The sequence below is a fragment of the Bubalus bubalis genome, chromosome 19, assembly GCF_019923935.1.
Source record: "Bubalus bubalis isolate 160015118507 breed Murrah chromosome 19, NDDB_SH_1, whole genome shotgun sequence".
In the NCBI taxonomy this organism is placed as follows: Eukaryota; Metazoa; Chordata; class Mammalia; order Artiodactyla; family Bovidae; genus Bubalus; species Bubalus bubalis.
The window spans coordinates 9,934,822-9,954,704 of NC_059175.1; the positions used below are offsets into that span (position 1 = coordinate 9,934,822).

The window sequence follows — 19,883 nt, forward strand, 5'->3', positions numbered from 1 at the left end:
TTAAGAGATACAAAAGTTAAAGTGAAAGTGAAGTCGCTTAGTCATATCCGACTCTTTGCGATCCCGTGGACTGTAGCCCACCAGGCTTGTCTGTCCATGAGATTCTCCAGGCAAGAATACTGGAGTGGGTTGCCATTTCCTTCTCCAGGGGATCTTCCAGACCCAGGGATCAAACCCAGATCTCCCGCATTGCAGGCAGACGCTTTAACATCTGAGCCACCAGGGAAGCCCTAAGAGATACAAACTTCCAGTTATAAAATAAGTAAGTCACAGAGATGGAATGTACAACAAGGGGAAAATAGTCAATAATACTATAATAACTTTTTATGATGCAGACAGTAACTAGACTTATGGTAGTAATCATTTTGTAATGTACAGAATATCTAATACTATGTAGTATACCTGGAATTAATATTGTAAGTCACATATACATCAATAAAATAAAAACAGCTATTTCTATACCCCCAAATGTTTTCCTTCAATTTCGTTTTTGGTTCACAAATGTAAAAGATGAGTCAAATGAATGGCAAATTACTCTGTTTTCTTTTTCATGGGATGACAATATACTTAATATACAGCCTCAAATAAGGGGTGTGTGTGTGTGTGTGTGTTAAATTGGTAGTGGCTAATATTCCAGAGAAATATATAGAGTTTCTTAGTTTAAAGGGGTCAACCTATTAATCTGACCATTAATTGTCAGATTGGTTGGTCATTTGCATTTGTAAAAGAAACATATCTTCCCAGCTTTGAGAAAAGCCAACTAGCAAGTCAGACCTTACTGCCCTTCAAATGAAGATCACTGATGGGATCTAGGTAGCCTGGATGCTAATCAACTCTTAGGTCCAAACAAGTCTGGGCACCAAAGTAGAAGGGACTGACTCTACATTTCATGAAGCTAGGCATTATGTTGTGTTTAATGTAGTATCCCCATCTGTAAGTAGCTCTTAATAGATGCTTAACAGATATTGGCAGAATTTATTGACTGATTTATTTATGATGTATCTTCCCTGTAGCTCAGATAGTAAAGAATCTGCAATGCAGGAGACCCAGATTAATCCCTGAGTTGGGAAGATTCTTTGGAGAAGGGAATGGCAATCCGTATTCTTGCCTGGAGAATCCCATGGACAGAGGAGAGTGGCAGGCTACAATTCGTGGGGTCACAAAGAGTTGGACATGACTGAGTGACTGACACTACTTATTTATGATGAGTAGTTCCTGCTCAAAACTGTTCTTAATCACATGATCACACACTCTGAAAATAAACAAGGTTGCATTCAATACCGTTAACTCAGAAAGTTCATCGTGGCTCTGAAGGTCTGGAATCGCTTCTGCGGAGGACTTCACACTCTGGAGAAACTGACAACTAAGCACACAAGTTACAAGTTACAGAGATCAGATCAGATCAGTCGCTCAGTCGTGTCCGACTCTTTGCGACCCCATGAATCGCAGCACGCCAGGCCTCCCTGTCCATCACCAACTCCCAGAGTTCACTCAGACTCATGTCCACCGAGTCAGTGATGCCATCCAGCCATCTCATCCTCTGTCGTCCCCTTCTCCTCCTGCCCCCAATCCCTCCCAGCATCAGGGTCTTTTCCAGTGAGTCAACTCTTCACATCAGGTGGCCAAAGTACTGGAGTTACAGAGATAGTTGTATGCAATGAAACCTTTGCTTTAGGTTTTCAAAAACACTGTCAGAGTTTTAGTGGCAAAGATTAAGTATAAAATTAACATTTCCTGTGAGTCTGTCAGTGTCTTTATCAAGCAAGGCATGTAGACTGTGGCTCCTGGGAGCAGAGATGTAAATGGCTCATAAAGTAATGGTGGGGATAACCAGCCAATTTGGTGGAGTGGGAGCATATTTAACACTCATCCATGAAACCAACTAAAATGAACCTAGTGGAAAGAAAATAGAGACAACAACTCCATCTATGGATTCTGGGACAACGACAACAAAAAGGACATGAGCAGGAAAAAAATGGTGAAACACAGGTAAACACCTGGAGTTGACTGTAATGTACCAGTGTTGTTTTTTTTAATTTTAACAAATATACCAGGGTAATGTAAGATGTTAGTACTAGAGGAAACTGAGTATGGAAATCAGGAACACTCTGTATTATCTTTTCACCTTTTCTCTAAATCTAAAAATACCCCCAAATAAAAAGTTTATTTCAGAAAAAAAAAACCTCCATCAATATGAAGACTAGAGAATGGCCCTAAAAACAATTTGCTAGACATCATGAAATTGGAACATACGATACTTTCTAAATTCAGTTATGGTGTTTGCCTGAAGAACCCAGGAAGAAAATTCTACAGAGCTCTATTCACAATCATTAACTTGGATAAATGAGAACTATAAATGTGAGTAGGTAAATGATAAAACTAGAAACAACTCTCTCCGCTTATTTTTATGCTGCTGAATTACAGGAAAGCAGGAGATAAAGCCAGAGGACACATCATTTTTATTTTCCTAGATGAATGACTTGGAGATGAGCCCAGGAATAGAAGGGCAGCTATAGAAAAAGCTAGCAGGACTTTAAATGCTTCTGTCCAAGGTGACTGTGTAGATAAACCCATCAAGGGAAAGGTTACTCCTACTCTGAAGGAAGGTAAAATGCAGACTTTTCTGTACAAATAAAGCCAATGAATTTAGCTTCCAGCAGACTAGTACTACAAGAAATGTTAAAGGAAGTTCTTCTTAAGTTTCTTCTTAAAAGGAAAATCATAACAGATGGAAACTTGGTTTTACCCAAAGGAATGAAGTGTTCCAGGAATGGTAACTCATTGGGTAAATATGAAACATGCTTTCTCTCTTTCTAAAATGTATTTAAAAGATAATTATTTACAACAAAGATATAACACTACATTGTGAGATTTAGAATACATGTGAAGTAGAATATATGGTAACAATAGTACAGAGAATAGGAAGGGGAAAATAGAAGTATACTATTGGTTCATACATTATATGTCAATTGTTCTAAAATTATTTGAAGATGACTGTGATTTGTTAAATGTGCATTATGTAGATTATAGAGCAGGCACTAAAAAGATAAAGTTGTACAGCTAAAAAGCCAACTATGGAGATAAAATGGAATATTGAAAAATACTCAAATGCAAGTCAGGAAAAGAAGAAACAAACAAGAGATGGATAAATAGGAAAAAAAATAGCAAAATAGTAGATTAAAATCCAACCATATCAATGATTCTATTAAATGTAAATGCTCTAAACACTCCCAGTAGGAAGCAGATATTGGGGAATCTCTTGGTGCTCCAGTGGTTAGGACTCCTTGCTCTCACTGCCAGGGCTCTGGTTAGGGAACTAAGATCCCACAAGCTGTACAGCACAGCCAAAAAACTCAAACAAACAACAATAACAACAAAAAAAGAAAGCAGATGTTGTCAGACTGTTAAAAAAGCAAGACCCACCTATGCTGTCTACAAGAAATTCACTTTAAAGTTACAGGTTAAAAGTAAAATTATTTTAGGAATTCCTTGATGGTCCAGTGGTTAGGACTCCATTCTCTCTGGGTTTGATCTCTGGTCTGGTAACTAAGATCCCTCACGTTGTACTCTGCAGCCAAAAAAAAAAAAATACAGAATCATGCAAAAACTAAAAGCTGGAGTGGCTACAGAATATTAACATCAGATAAAGACTCACGAACAAGGAGTACCAAGAGAGATAAAAAGGATATTTCATATACTCTCTGAATAAGAAAGAGGAAAGGGTAAAGAATACATAAGATATGTTTCTGAAGAAAAAGAGCAAGGAAACTATGTGGGAAAATATGAAAATATGTTCAACATTATTAGTAATTAGATTGACAAAAATTGGGGCAATACTAAGTTAGTGAGGGAGCAGACAGAATGGAAACATCTATACCAATGAGAATATAAATCAGTACAGCCACTTTGGAAAAAGTTTTGCATAAAAGAGTAAAGTTGAATGTGTACATCGTATTACTTTGCAATTCCATGGCTGGTTATGTATCCTAGAGGAATATGAGCACTGGAAATTATGTCCAAGAAGGTTCATAGAGGCATTATTTGAATTGCAACATTCTGAAAACAACCCAGATGTTGAATCTAGAAGGATAAATTTTATATTCATAAAACAATATACTATATAGCAATGAGAACAAGTAAATTGCAACTCTAACATAATTATAAATGAGTCTCAAAAACGTTATGGAGTAAAACAAGTCAGTCATCACAGAAGAACCATGCAGTATCCTTCCATTTATTTGAATTTATAGAACAGGCAAAGTTAAGTATGTTTAATGATACATATGTAGCTGGTGAAACCATTCGGAGTAGAAGGAACAATTGCACGAATTTCAGAATTGGTGGTGGTTTTATCACTAAGTCGTGTCTGACTCTTGCAATCCCATGGACAGTGGAGCCTGGCAGGCTTTTCCAGGCAAGAATACTGGAGTGGGTTGCCTTTTCCTTCTCCAGGGGATCTTCCCAACCCAGGGATCGAACCTGGGTGTCCTGCATTGCAGGCAGAACTGAGGCAACAGGGAAGCCTTCTGGATTAAAGGGACAAGGATATAATCAGAACTTGGAAGATAGGCACACACTAGCCTTCTAAGGACTTGATAATATTCAGTTTCTTAACTTTAGTGGTAGGTTCATTGGTTTCTTTAATTTTCCTTTAAGTCCCACATGCTTATTTAAGGGCATCCTAGTTTGCAATTTTAAAAGAGAGGCAAAAGAGTCAAGCCTCACTCAGAGGACCAAAAAACAAAAATAATAACCAAACAAACAAAAAAGGCAGAGGAGAAATAAAAAGCTTCACAAAAAAGGAAATGACAGAGTCGAGAAAAGGTCCTAAATGCAATCAGACTGTATCCTAGTTTATTTTTCCAAAAACTAAGAAGACCATCTCCACTGTTTAACAATTTACTAAATACTAAATCCAAATAAAGAAAAATGCAACTACTTCTGTGAAAACACCTTCAAAACTATATCTCTTGAGAATCTTAGATAGAAGCATTTAAGACCTATTTGTATTAATATTTATTTCTAGAAGAGCATTTACTAATTACAAAGTGAAAACAACAAAATGTCCTCTTATAGTTGAACATTTTTGAAGAGTTTGGTGAGTGAGAAATAAGCCCTCCAAAATGTTAAAGAGCTACAGAAAACAAATATTTAAAAATAGCCATTTCTTCATGAAATTTTAGAACACTGGAAACAAAGAGAAAATCCTAAATGCCTCCAGAATGGGAAGAAATAATAAAAAGATTAAGAATCAGAAAGACATGGAACTTCAACAGCAATACTGGAAGTTATTAGAAAAGGCAGCAATGTCTCTACAATTTGGAATTAAAATGATTTCCAACCTTGAATTCCATACCTAGCTAAACTACCAAACGAGCATGAGAAAATATATATAAATATTCAGATATATGCATTAAGTGGAAGCTAAAACATGCATTTCTTATGCAGTCTTTCCCAGGGATCTGTGGGGGAGTATTTCAAAGTGAGTGACTAAGTCAAGAAAAGGATGACAACAGATCCAGGAAACACAGGAGAGAGGCAATAGGGATCTCTAGGATGACTCGAAGAACAACCCTAGTATCCTAAGGTAACTTCAGGACAAAGAGTTCATATTAAAGCAGGTCAGAGACTTCATGACAGCCTCTTTAAGAAAATGAAAATAGTGGGCTGTATTATAAGTATGAATGATTGGAGAGGAGATTTAAACATTTGGGGGAATTTGAAGATGAACTGGTGCTAAATACATTTTAAAAACTAGGCAAATGACTATATTTTTTAAAAAGGAAAATAACAGGTACTGGTGAGATGGAGAAACTGAAATACACACATATATATACACATGTACAATTACATATATCTCCGTCATAAAAAAGAATGAAGTACTGATACATGCTACACCATGAATGAACCTCAAAACACTGCTAAGTAAAGTCAGAGACAAAAGATATTATACGCTTCCATTTACATAAAATATCCAAGAGGGTAAATCTATAGCAACAGAAAGCTAAAGCTCTCAGGAAATAGGGTGTACTGGGGAGACAAGGAATGACTGCTTCACGGGTACACAGTTCTCTTTTGGAATAACGAAATGTTTTGGATTTAGTGGAGGTAATCATACAACACTGTTCATGTACTAAAGGCTACTGGATTGTGCACTTTACAATAGTTTATGTGTGAATTAAGGGAAAAAAAGTAAGCAAACATACTGATAAAACAGTTGTCACTCCCTACAAAAACTGGAAGTTGTACAGGGAGAGAAAAAAATTATTTACTACAAAGCTCCGTTTATGAAGTCATGATAACATAGATAGTAATGTGAAAATGATGACTGAAGCAAAACTGCACTGTAACTATTGTGAGGAAGGCTAGATGGGAAGGGGGTTGCAAAAGCAATGGAATGAAAGAAAGGAAGACTCCTCCCTTACTGTAAGAATGAGACAGGTGGGCAAAGACTTCATCAGAATATAAAATGAGGGGGAAATTGCTAGAATACATCCAGATTTGTAGATACTAAGCATTCATTCCACTTACTTGGGAAAAAATTTGGCGTGTTCTTCTAATGGGTCATCACCTTCCTTCCATGCATGCAAACATCCTCCACAGGAAAAACACCGGACAATGTCCGATTTGCCTAGAAGTGAGGAAATTGCATCAGTGCCGCAGGCCGATGGATTTGCCAAGTGACACAGATAATAACCATATTAGCAAAACCCAACTTACACTTTCTATCAGATTTTGTGACAAAGTCACAACTTTGTGTCACCGGTGAGGAAATACTCTAACTAGGGCTCTTCTCGCACCAGTGGGCTCATGAGCAAGTGCCACTGAATGTTCCTATGTACCATGCACACTGATCAAACCCTGTCCCTGTCCCCTCTTCATTCAATGGGGCAAGAGATTTGCAAATCAGAATGTGGAATTGAAGCTCCATGAAGGAGGAGGTTTTTGTCTGTTTTGCTCCCCAATGAATCTCATGGACCTAGAACAGTGATTAGCACTTATTATGCACTTAATAAGTTATCTGTTCAATGAATAAATCAGAAAGAATACATCTGGAGCTCAGGAAGATATATATAAGCAAATACAGCCAGTCTCATGTAAGTAAGATCGTGAAGAATCAGACACCTCTTACTATAGGTTTATTCCACTAGAAATAGGATCAAGTCTTCGTGTGAGATTCTATTTTTTGGAAGGAAATTAGCATCTGGATCTACCAAAGCACTGAACTAGAAACATCCTAGTTTCTAAGAGGGCTTCCATGGTAGCTCAGGTGATAAAGAATCCGCCTGCAATGCATTAGACCCTGGTTGGATTCCTGGGGCAGGAAGAGCCACTGGAGAAGGGACAGGCTACCCACTCCAGTAGTCCTGGGCTTTCCTGGTGGCTCAGCTGGGAATCCGCTCAGTAAAGAATCCGCCTGCAATGTGGGAGACCAGGGTTCGATTCCTGGGTTGAGAAGATCCCCTGGAGAAGGGAACAGCTACCCACGCTAGTAAGATGATGGAACATTCCTCATCTTCCTTCTCCTCTTGGACTCCTGCAGTCATTATAAAGCCAGAGCATAGGAAAATCTCCCTTTGTGTCTGTACAGAAATAGGAGGTCCTAGAGCTTGCAAGATCCCCAAAGGGTGAGATGACTAGGACTTGTGGGTGAGGAGGAGTTCAAAAGGAAGAGGGTGAGGACACTGCTAGGCAGAAGGTCCTTGAGCAAGGCTGCCACAGGGAAGTGAGAACAGAGAGAGCAAGAAGAAAGGGGGGAGCACTAACTCTCCAAGTGCTTAAGATACTGAGCCATTAAGATTTTTGTACCAATGGAACACGTCTGTTAGTTCAAGTGAACACTACACTCCCTTGCTCTGTACTACTCTGTGTTATTCATGACTTGACCCCACTGCAGAAGTTCCCCCATGGACCTTCACTGTAATTGAGCATGTGTGTTTGGTGTGGAGAAGGTCAGCAAGGTCTCCAGAAAGGATACAGTATCAGTTCACCTTTCTATACCACAGGCAGAGGTGAAGTTGAGGGGAAGCCCCCCTTTCTTTGCACATGACAACGTGGGACTCCTGACGACCAGTAGCTAAAGAGAGAATACCATGAACCGATGGCAGATTCTCCATGCTTAGGAATTATAAGAAGGAATGTTCTGACTTTCTCTTCCAAGGAGAGTGTGGCAAAGACCCTCTATCCAGGGGAATTCTCCGCTGGTCCAGTGGCTAAGACCGCGTGCTCCCAATGCAGAGGGCCTGGTCAGGGACCTAGGTCCCACATGCCTCATCTAAAGAGCTCCTGTGCTGCAGCTAAAGATACTGCATGCCACAACGAAGAGCCAAGATCCCACAGTCAGATAAATATATATTTTTTTAAAAGACCACTATCCACACTCCTAGATATCTCTCAATCTTCCTTAGTAACAGAAACTCCAATTTTCAGCTGGGCACATTGCTACCTGGAAGAAAAAAAAAATCGAACGTCCCAGCTCCTCTGCTATGTAGGTATGGACATCTGACTGCTGGGCTCTGGTTCAAGAGTGAGGGACTCAGAGTCATGTGACAGTTTCCAGAGGAGTGGGGGTAGAGAGTAAAGTGTACCAAGGCATGATAATTATTCCCAACAGAATACTTGTATTTGTTGTTAGCCCAGACCTTAAGTTTTCAAGGCTGGGGCTTTACTACCTAAAGGAGGTGTGGAGAATTGGGAGAGGATTTATGATACCGAAAGGAAAAAGAATATGTGAGGAATAATGAGAAGTAGGGATTGTTGAGCCTAGTTAAATACAAGCCCAAGATCAGTGGGCAGCAAGGCAAGAGCTTGGGCCAAACCGCTGGCTCACCTGTGTAGAAAAACCCTGCTTTGGCCAGAGCTGCTGCTCCCACTGGGTACGACGGGTGCCAGGACTTGAAAGACTGCAGGAGGAGTTCTTCATTAACAAACGAAGGACTGTTGCTGCCATTGCAACAGACTGGAATAAAAGACATACGGTGAGACTAGCAAGCTTTGATACTGCTACTATCAGTGTTTGAGTTATCCTTAATGGCAACCCATTCCAGTACTCTTGCCTAGAAAATCTCATGGACGGAGGAGCCTGGTCTGGTGCCCATGGGGTCGCAAAGAGTCGGACACAACTGAGCGACTTCACTTTCTTCCTTTCTTTCTTTGTGTTTACAGATAGAACAGTATGTTTGAGTTTGTTTCAATACAATTGAAGGAGGGGGTTAGAAAAGGAGAAACAAAACCAGACTGACCACGTGTTAAATTGTTGAAACCGAATGGTGGATACCTGGTGGGGATTTGCTATGGTCTTATTTCTGTATACTGGAGAAGGCAATGGCACCCCACTCCAGTACTCTTGCCTGGAAAATCCCATGGATGGAGGAGCCTGGTGGGCTGCAGTCCATGGGGTTGCTAAGAGTCGGACACGACTGAGCAACTTCACTTTCACTTTTCACTTTCATACATCAGAGAAGGAAATGGCAACCCACTCCAGTGTCCTTGTCTGGAGAATCCCAGGGACGGGGGAGCCTGGTGGGCTGCCATCTATGGGGTCGCACAGAGTCGGACACGACTGAAGTGACTTAGTAGTAGTAGTAGTATTTTTGTATACATTTTTTTATAATAAAATATTTTCAAATTATCTTTTCATTGTAGAGCATCAGAATAAAGCAAGAGTAAGCTAGAGCAGCTTCTCTTCCTCCCCAAGTTAGTATCAAGACTGGAGAAAGGCAAATCTTGCTTGAAGCCCCCTAAAAAGGAGGCAGATTTATTTCTTGCCCTTTGGGTGTTAGCTGTATGGGGGTGGTCTCCATTAGACTTTCCACATTGGTCCTAGAGTTTGGTTCTAGTCTTCTGCACCCCTTGAGGATTTGAAAACCAACTTATGTGTCTATTAAATATGGTAACAAAAGTGGATACTGCAAAATTCCTTAAGATGAAAGCTTGTTTCAGTATGACATCTAATCCCAGGATTCCGGCCTTCACTTCATTTTTCATTGGAATGTGACTTACTGTGCTGGAAAACCTCAGTCTTCTCCTCCAGTGTGTCTCCTTTACTCTCACACTACCGTCACGTTCACAATACTTCTGATACTTTCCCCACCCAGCTATTCTCTGCACCACCAGCTGGGTGTCCTACAATTTACTGACACTATCTACTTAGTAGTACCAGATCCTACAGAATAAAGGCTCAATCCCATAAGACTGCTCCCACTCCACTTCATTCGATGGAGTGGCTCACAGAACCCAGGGAAACATTTATATTTGTTTAGCAAAGGACGTGATCAAGGGTACAGATGAGCTGGGGGCTTTCTAGGTGGCGCTACTAGTAAAGAACCAGCCTGTCAATGCCGGAGACATAAGAGATGCAGGTTCGATCCCTGGGTTGGGAAGATCCCCTAGAGGAGGGCATGGCAACCTACTCCAGTATTCTTGCCTGGAGAATCTCATGGACAGAGGAGCCTGGTGGGCTACAGCCCATAGCGTGGCAAAGACGCAGACATGACTGAAGCGACTTGGCATGCACACACGCACAGATGCGCTGGCTCACAGAGATCTGGGAGCTTCCCTCCCCGTGGAGTTGGGATGTGTCACATTTACAGTGTGGTTGTGTTCACACACCCAAAGGCTCCTGGATCCACAAACTACTGGGATTTTTATGGAGGCGTCCTCACATCAGATCAGATCAGATCAGATCAGTTGCTCAGTCGAGTCCGACTCTTTGCAACCCCATGAATCGCAGCACGCCAGGGTTCCCTGTCCATCACCAACTCCCAGAGTTCACTCAGACTCACGTCCATTGAGTCAGTGATGCCATCCAGCCATCTCATCCTCTGTCGTCCCCTTCTCCTCCTGCCCCCAATCCCTCCCAGCATCAGTCTTTTCCAATGAGTCAACTCTTCGCATGAGGTGCCCAAAGTACTGGAGTTTCAGCTTCAGCATCATTCCTTCCAAAGAAATCCCAGGGCTGATCTCCTTCAGAATGGACTGGTTGGATCCCCTTGCAGTCCAAGGGACTCTCAAGAGTCTTCTCCAACACCACAGTTCAAAAGCATCAATTCTTTGGCGCTCAGCCTTCTTCACAGTCCAACTCTCACATCCATACATGACTACTGGTAAAACCATAGCCTTGACTAGATGAACCTTTGTTGGCAAAGTAATGTCTCTGCTTTTGAATATGCTATCTAGGTTGGTCATAACTTTCCTTCCAAGGAGTAAGCGTCTTTTAATTTCATGGCTGCAGTCAGCATGATCAATCATTAACTCAATTTATATCCCCTTTCCCCGATATGAAGAAAAGGGGGTAGGGCTGAAAATTCCAATCTTCTAATCATAACTTGTTCCTCCCAGTGACCAACCTCCAACCAAGAGCCCACCCAGAGTCACCACATCAGAAACCAAAAGTGCTCTTAGTGCTCTTATCACTTAGGGGTTTACAAGGGTTTTAGGAGCCCTATATCAGGGACAGTGTCAAAGATCAAATATTAGAACAAGAGATGCTCCTCATGATCTTATCACTTAGGAAATTACATGGGTTTTAGGAGCTCTGTGAAAAAGTTGGCTTAAAACTCAACATTCAGAAAACTTAAGACCATGGCATCCGGTCCCATCACTTCATGGCAAATAGATGGGGAAACAATGGAAACAATGACAGACTTTATTTTTCTAGGCTCCAAAATCACTGCAGATGGTGACTACAGCCATGAAATTAAAAGACGCTTGCTCTTTGGAAGAAAAGTTATGACCAACCTAGACAGCATGTTTAAAAGCAGAGACATTACTTTGCCAACAAAGGTCTGTCTAGTCAAAGCTATGGTTTTTCCAGTAGTCATATATGGATGTGAGAATTGGACTATAAAGAAAGCTGAGTGCTGAAGAATTGATGCTTTTGAACTGTGGTGTTGGAGAAGACTCTTGAGAGTCTCTTGGACTGCAATAAGATCCAGCCAGTCCATCCTAAAGGAAATCAGTCTTCAATATTCATTGGAAGGACTGATGCTGAAGCTGAAACTCCAATACTTTGGCCACCTGATGCGAAGAACTGACTCATTCGAAAAGACCCTAATGTTGGGAAAGATTGAAGGCAGGAGGAGAAGGGGACGACAGAGGATGAGATGATTGGATAGCATCACTGACTCAATGGACATGAGTTTGAGTAAACTCCAGGAGTTGGTGAGGGACAGGGAGGCCTGGCATGCTGCAGGTCCATGGAGTCTCAAAGACTTGGACATGACTGAGTGACTGAACTGAACTGAACTGAGGAGCTCTGTGCCAGGAATTGGGGGCAGAGATCAACATTTATTTTCTATTATTTCACATTAAATTTCTTAATAGACACTGATCCATATAAGAATTTTTCAAAACCATTTTATCCAGAAACCTTAATTGCTTTAAGGGAAATTTAATTAAGGACCCAACCCTGATATATTTCCCTATGTTCATTTATGTTAAAAAATTAAGTCACCCCAGGAGACCAAGAAACTCTAATGAAATGGTTTTTTAAAAAATTACCATGGCACCACAAAATGAGGAGGAAAATGGAAAGGTTAGGGGGAATAAAGCAAAAGAAATAAACAACTAGAGCTTTTCTAAATATGTCTGAGTCTTTACCTGATGCCACAGATAAATCTCTCTTGACCCAGGAATTCAGAAAATGTTCTCCCTGAAGAAAATGAAAATTCAAGCTATTATATAAAATATTGTGCATAAAATAAATAAGCCACAAGTATCTAACGTACATATCCAATATTCTACAGTGAATATATCCAATAAAATTATATATATATTGGATATATTCACTATTAGTTCAGTTCAGTCGCTCAGTCGTGTCTGACTCTTTGCAACCCCATGGACAGTAGCCTATCAGGCTCCTCTGTCCATGGGATTTTCCAGGCAAGAATACTGGAGTGGGCTATCATTTCCTTCTCCAGGGGATCTTCCCAACCCAGGGATCGAACCCGGGTCTCCTGCATTGCAGACAGACACTTTACTGTCTGAGCGTAGATCGACTGTACCTGAATCTAAAAAAATTCAAGTTACTGATTTGAAGTATACAACTATCTATGAACAAAAATTAAAAGAACTCCCTCCTCCACCCCCTGCCTGTAAATTAAGAGTTTAATTGAATTGAATGGCAGAGTTGTTAGAGAATTATTCTTTTAATTATTATTTCTATTAATATTGACATTTTTTACACAGTGTAATGGGAAAAGAAAACCTGTGAATATTTATACTCAACAAGAAGCCTTTTCTGGGTCAGTTTTTCCAGAGATTCAATTCAAAAGCTAAGTTACAATAAGATATCACAGAGGTCCTTTGACTAATGAGGAAGGTATGAGATATAGGAAAGAAACTGGATTCAGAAGGATGGTTAAGTGTTGAGTAACTGATTCTTCTCTGAAAATTGCATCCAGATTTCTCTCTGAAGAAACACTTCTGCCGCTGAAGGGTTCTCATCTGAGTCATGTTAGCCAATATATCCAGCCCTCTGCGCTTTTTTTTTTTTGCATAAGCCTGTGTAAGATGGGTTTTCCCAACACCTGCCACTAGGGAAGTCACATGATAGAGCATAGCGTAACCATCTCTGAGGCTTACTGTGGGTAGCGTCCTGTGGTCTGAATGTCTCATGAGGACACTGGAAGCTAGAGGAACTGATCTCAGTCCAAGAGGAGAGAATTGCCAGGAAGGCAGACCATTCTAAGACTCTAGTTGACCAAAAGAACATGTTTTTCTTCCACCTGCCCAATGAGAGGTAGGGGAATGGAATAAAGGAAGAAGAAAGAAGGAGAGGCCATGACAAAAGAGGGATGTATGCTCCTCATTCTAATTAATTTATAAAATTTTTATAAATTACCATGATGCCAAATAGATAACTAATGAGAACCTACTGTATAGCTCAGGGAACTCTACTCAATGCTCCGTGGTGACCTAAACGGGAAGGAAATACAAAAAGGAGGGGTTATATGTACAGTGCTTCCCACGTGGTACTAGTGGTAAAGAACCCACCTGCCAATGCAGGAGATATTAGAGATGTGGGTTCGATCCCTGGCTCGGGAATATCCCGTAGAGAAGGAAATGGCAACCCACTCCAGTATTCTTGCCTGGAGAATCCCATGAACAGAGTAGCCTGATGGGCTACAGTCCATGGGGTCGCAAAGGGTTGTACACGACTAAGCGACGTCGCTCACAGCACATGTATACATATGGCTGACTCACTTTGCTGTACAGCAGAAACTAACGCGATGCTGTAAAGCAAGTGCACGCCAGCAAAAATTAATTAAAAGGATAATAAATTACCGTGACGTCAACAAATCCCTTGTAGCCTTGAATATACTGGGTAATTTCCTCTAAGGATTTCTTACTTTGAAGAAATTCACATCTATAATTAACAAACAAACAAAATTAAAGTGTACCCTGATACTGTGATAGAGATATCCTGTATCTTTATAACTGCCGTGACACAAAAAACATCCGTTAAAACTTATTGCATTGTGTACTTTACATTCTTTTTCACTTTGATAAAACTGTCAAAAAAGTTGCCCCAAAACTTATGGCAGTTATCTTTATTATCATATAATTACTATTTCCATTAATGACAACATGTGTAATAATGCAAAACTAAATCTTCAGGTTATCTTTTCTCCTGAAACAAAACATAATACAATCAAAGAGATGGATTTATAACAGTATATAGATTGGAGGTGTTTTTGTTAAGTTAAACTACAGTGACAAACTAGTTCCTATGCTTATATAAAAGTTACTGGCGGTAAAGGTAACAAACCATAATAAATTTCATCTATTGAAAAACATATATACTACTCCTTAGAAATATACAATGGAAACTGATAGAATTTTTTAAAAAGAGCATATTGAATACACTTAAAAAAACACATTCCTTTCCACAAAACAGAAGCAATTTTAACTTTTTAAAAATCTCTCTCTTACAAATTTAAGCTTCCTTTCAGAGGGCTGAGAGTCAAGAGGCTAGAGTGTTAGTTCCACTTCTGCCACTCATGGGGAAGAGATAAACCTTTTTATTTTTTCTGTCATACCACCTCCCCTGTCAAAGTGGTCAATCTCACCAGTGTTCTCTTGAACAGATGTGAGAAAGTGAACTCCATTAGATGAGTCATACATTGCTCTAGGGCCATCTCCCTGGGTCACTGAGGTCCCCAGTTTTTAGATGTACAGATCCTTCCAAGGAGTGCCCTAAATCCCCACACAACTCAAATCCATACATAACCCAAATCTGCACACAATCCACATAGCACATGAGGGATGGGGCCTCCCCATATGCTTAGAGTGAGTTGAGAAGGAGCTCAATACATACTACTTCTTTTAAAAACACAATAAAAATCATTTTATTTATTTACAATGATTTAGTACACCGAGTGGGCTTTCCTGGTAGCTCAGACGGTAAAGAATCTGCCTGCAATATGGAAGACCTGGGTTCAATCCCTGGGTTGGGAAGCTCCCCTGGAGAAGGGAACGGCAACCCACTCCAGTATTCTTGCCTGGGAAATCCCATGGACAGTGGAACCTGGCAGGCTACAGTTGATGGGGTTGAAAAGAGTTGGGCAGGACTGAGCAACTAACACACACACAGTACACTGAATACTAACATTTTAAATTGTAGGAATATACCCAGACATTGTGTCCATAGTTTATAAAAGCAGCAACAAAGCAAAAACTGATGCTCAGAGACTTCCTAATGGTCCAGTGGTTAAGAATCCACCTTGCAATGCAGGGGACACAGGTTCTGTCCCTGGTCAGGGAACTAACATCTCATATGCTGCAGAGCAACAAAGCCCAAGCACCTCAACTACTGAGCCCATACACCAAAACTAGAGAGTCCATGGGCAAAGGAAAGATCCTGAATGACGTAACAAAGATAACATGTGCCACAACAAAGACCCGAAGCAGCCAGTGGATAAATATATATTTTTTTAAATGATGCCCAAACAGTTGAGGTTAGGGCACAATCAACAAGAAATTGGAGGAGTCTTAGTTCTAATTCCAGCTCTGAAATACACTGGCTAACCATATACTCATGATGACAAACAGGGGAAAGGTGAAATGGTCATATAATACATGGTAGTTTTCACAAGGCATTTGCTCCATATACTTTGTTTATAATGCTTACAACAACCAACCATCTATGGATTATCTTTTCTTTTTTTTGCACACGAGATGCAGAGGTTCAGTAACATGGCTAGGGTCTGGGTGTTAGGAAGCAGCATTGTGCACCTCTGAGCCTCTGCGCTCTGCCCTCCTCTTTGCAGCAGCAGACCTTAGCTCCCTCCTGATCTGGGGCTGAGCAGGGGACTCACATCCTCCCCCAATGCTTCTCACCTTTCCCTAGGCTGTATATCAGAGAAGGTGTATGAGGGCCACCCGACACAGAATGTGCAGCTCTGGTTGGTGCTCGGCCACCGCATGAGGGTCTGTGTGGATGGTGTTGCTGGGAGTCGCCCAGTGTATAGCCCAGGGCCCTAAGGATAAGTGAAGCTGAGACAGGTGCCCCAGAGCCAGGATTGATGTTCATTCAGCACATACCCACGTGGGGCACTGTCAACGCTAAGTATGATTGGCTGGGTGTCTGTCTTTGATTCATCAACGAACCAGAATGACATTCAAAGTATTTAACCATCTGGGGAGCTCCTTGGTGGTCCAGTGGTTAAGATTCTCTGTTTTCACTGCAGAGGATGCAGGTTTGATCCCTGATCAGGGAACTAAGATCCCAGAAGCCCTGAAGCACCGCCAAAAAGTAATCAATATTTACCCATCTGGCTTCATGCATCCCTATAACTGTTTCATCTGCTTGTCAGAAAGAGCTCCCCTCCCTTTCTCTTTCCTCTCCATCTCTCTCTCCCCCAATCCCTTCCCTTCTTTGTTCTCTTCCTCCCTCCCATCCCCTCACTTTCTTTACAACTTTAAAAGAAATACATTTGTTTCCCAGAATTTAAACAAGATAGAAGCGAACAAAGTAAAATGTGAAAAATCCCTCTCCACCTCATCTCCTGACAAACCCAAACCTTAAGATATCAATTGTTTGATTTGTATATTTTAACTTTTCCTCTATATATTTCAAACAAGTCCATACACTATGCATTCATATTGCTTTTTTTCTTACTGAACAGATCAGACATCCTTCCATTTCTGTGAGCCTGGCTGTCTGTGTGAAAGATGACATATAATCCTAAACAACAGCCCAGTTTTTTTTGTGGTGGACCTAAGATCTAACCAGCAACTTCTCTGCATGTGGTAGGTGCATGACAAGTATGATAAATAAAATGAGCCAAAGCACACTGCAGATCCAATTATTAGATTACAGGAAATACAGAAAGTAGAGAAACATGTTAAATGACACCAGAAAAACATTCAGCCAGACCCAGGGGAGGAAGTTTTACAGGACAGACTACATGGCTCCTTTCATGAGAAAGTGACAAGAAAAAGTCAGGGAGGAGGAAATCTGTAAACTAAAAATCTTGAGATATCAACCAAATGTAATGTATGGACCCTGTTTGCATCCTACTTCAAATCAGTAAAGAAAGTAAACAGTAAAGAGAGAGGGGATGTGGACATTTGAACACGGCCTCAGATATTTGATGTGATTGAGGAATTACTGCTAATCCTCTTTAGGAGGCAGAATAATACTATGGTTATGTTTTTAAAAAATATTCTTGCATTTTAGAGTTATATGCTAAAATATAAACAATTGACATTATATAATATCTGAGATTTGTTTTAAAATAATCTAGTTATTTGTATTTCTGGGGAAAGGTATGTGAGAGATGAATGAAATATGAGTTGGCCATGTGTTGATCAGTGGTCTCTATACTTGCATATGAAATTTTCCAGAATGAAAGTTTTAAAAATTTTAAAGGAATGAATGTGTATTTGGTAGATACAGTCATGTAGAAAATACTAGTAAATGTAACATTAGAAATAATTTTTAAAACATGTTGTTTTCTAAACAGAGAACTCAAGACCACTGTAATAATCAAAACTCTTACTGAGTTTTTGAAATACAATGTTTACATTTGGTATATATTCAGCAGTACATGAAACCATTTGTAATGCCGTTTTAAACATTGTTTTATACAATTTTACATCATTGCAATACAAATTATCCATATTTATTAAGGCAGATTCTGAAACTTCTACTTGGCAAATCATATCTTAGTATTTTGGATAATAAAACAATATTAAGAAACTATATTAAAATTATATAATTAAAGAATTTCACAGTGTCATCAGGGCTTTCTTGCTTGAATGAATTCTGGAGCATTCTTATTTAGGAAGGAGAGAGGTCAAAACTGAAAGATCTGCTCTGGAAAGGGGATGCTTTAGTTTTGCTTTGTCTTAAAAAAAATTACAAGCAAAAAATATGTATCTACTTACTTAGGGAACCACTTGGCATGTTCCTTCCAGGGATCGTCATCGTCTTCCCAATTTCCTAAACACCCACCACAGGAAAAGCACTGCACAGTGTCACGTTTACCTACACAGGAAGCAAAACACTTAGATGGCCTGGCAATAGCACCATGGGATCTTCATGGGATTGTCCAGAAGGGGTATCTCTGCAAGCTGACTGCCCTGGGCATAGATGAGACATGCTCCATCACGTCTGCGCATTCACACTCATCTGGCTGAATCCCCATCCACAGTCCCACTGCCCTCAGTGACCATTTTTGAAGCCTGAACCTCACCTCTTAGCGGCGGCCATACTTGACACACACTCCAAGCTGTTGAACTCAACATGCCCGCAGAAGCAATGGGAAAGCAGAGGAACCCTGTACTCACGAAGTAAAGCACAGAAGACTTAAGCTGTAGCACTGCTATGAAATTTCTGTGGAAACTTGGGCATAGTTTTTTCCACTTTTGAGATGTATGTTCAACAAGTATGTTTTTCTTTTTTGACAACTGTTTTTAGGGGAATTACAAAAGGATCAGCTTTCAAAACTAAGAAGAAAACCAACTTGCGGTTTAGGCATTTTGAGATGTAAATAGTACACAAACTGGTAGGCATATTAAAGTCAAACTACAAACCAGAACTGCTGTGAACATGACAGAAAGATGTGGTTTTTCTGCATTTTCTCTGCTTCAGTCTCTTGGTCAATTAGGACATTAACTATAATATCTTGAAGAAATATGTGATAAGTGCACTGTAACATCTGCGGAATCCTATACTAGAAATCTTTTAAATTTTCTTCTTTACATCCAACTTGGGTAACACTATCAATATGAATTTCTTCAAGCTTCTGCTATTAATTAACAATAATAGTAACAATCAACATACCATATATCCAACATATGAAAGTGTTGGTTGCTCAGTCATGTCCAAGTGTTTGCGACCTCATGGACTGTAGCCCCCCAGGCCCCTCTGTCCATGGGATCTCCAGGCAAGAATACTGGAGTGGGCTGCCATTTCCTTCTCCAGGGGATCTTCCTGACCCAGGGGTCGAATCTGGGCCTCCCGCATTGCAGGCAGACTCTACCGCTGAGCCACCAGGGAAGCACGTACTGTGTGTCAAGCGCTGTGCAGTGTACCTGAGGTGGAATGTAAATACTTTGTTTCTTTTTTTAAACTTTATTTTATATTGGAGTACAGTCACTCCCTGGTAGCTCAGATGGTAAAGAATCCGCCTGCAATGTAGGAGACCTGGGTTTGATCCCTGGGTTGAGAAGATCCCCTGGAGGAGGGTATGGCAGCCCACTCCAGCATTCTTGCCTGGAGAATCCCATGGACAGAGGAGCCTGGCGGGCTACAGTCCATGGGGTCGCAAAGAGTCAGACAGGACTGAGTGACTAAGCACAGCACATAGTCGCTTAACAATGTTGTGAGTTTCAGGTGGACAGCAAAGGGACTCAGCCATACATGTATACATATT

General features: G+C 40.5%; 1 protein-coding gene across 9 annotated transcripts in view; it reads right to left on the reverse strand.

Moving 5' to 3' along the window:
- LOC102407872 (general transcription factor IIH subunit 2) overlaps window positions 1–19,883 on the reverse strand; it is a 75,824-nt gene that overhangs the window by 17,865 nt on the left and 38,076 nt on the right. For 7 of the 9 annotated variants that reach the window (XM_044932558.2, XM_044932563.2, XM_044932562.2 and 4 more), the window contains 7 exons: window positions 18,702–18,785; window positions 18,394–18,493; window positions 14,287–14,368; window positions 12,601–12,652; window positions 8,831–8,959; window positions 6,532–6,631; window positions 1,282–1,363 (listed from right to left, as the gene is read on the reverse strand). In XM_044932558.2, coding sequence (XP_044788493.2) covers window positions 1,282–1,363; window positions 6,532–6,631; window positions 8,831–8,959; window positions 12,601–12,652; window positions 14,287–14,368; window positions 18,394–18,493; window positions 18,702–18,785 — 629 coding nt within the window. The remainder of the gene's footprint in view (window positions 1–1,281; window positions 1,364–6,531; window positions 6,632–8,830; window positions 8,960–12,600; window positions 12,653–14,286; window positions 14,369–18,393; window positions 18,494–18,701; window positions 18,786–19,883) is intronic. The other 2 variants (XM_044932561.2, XM_006078198.4) reach the window with 1 other exon arrangement.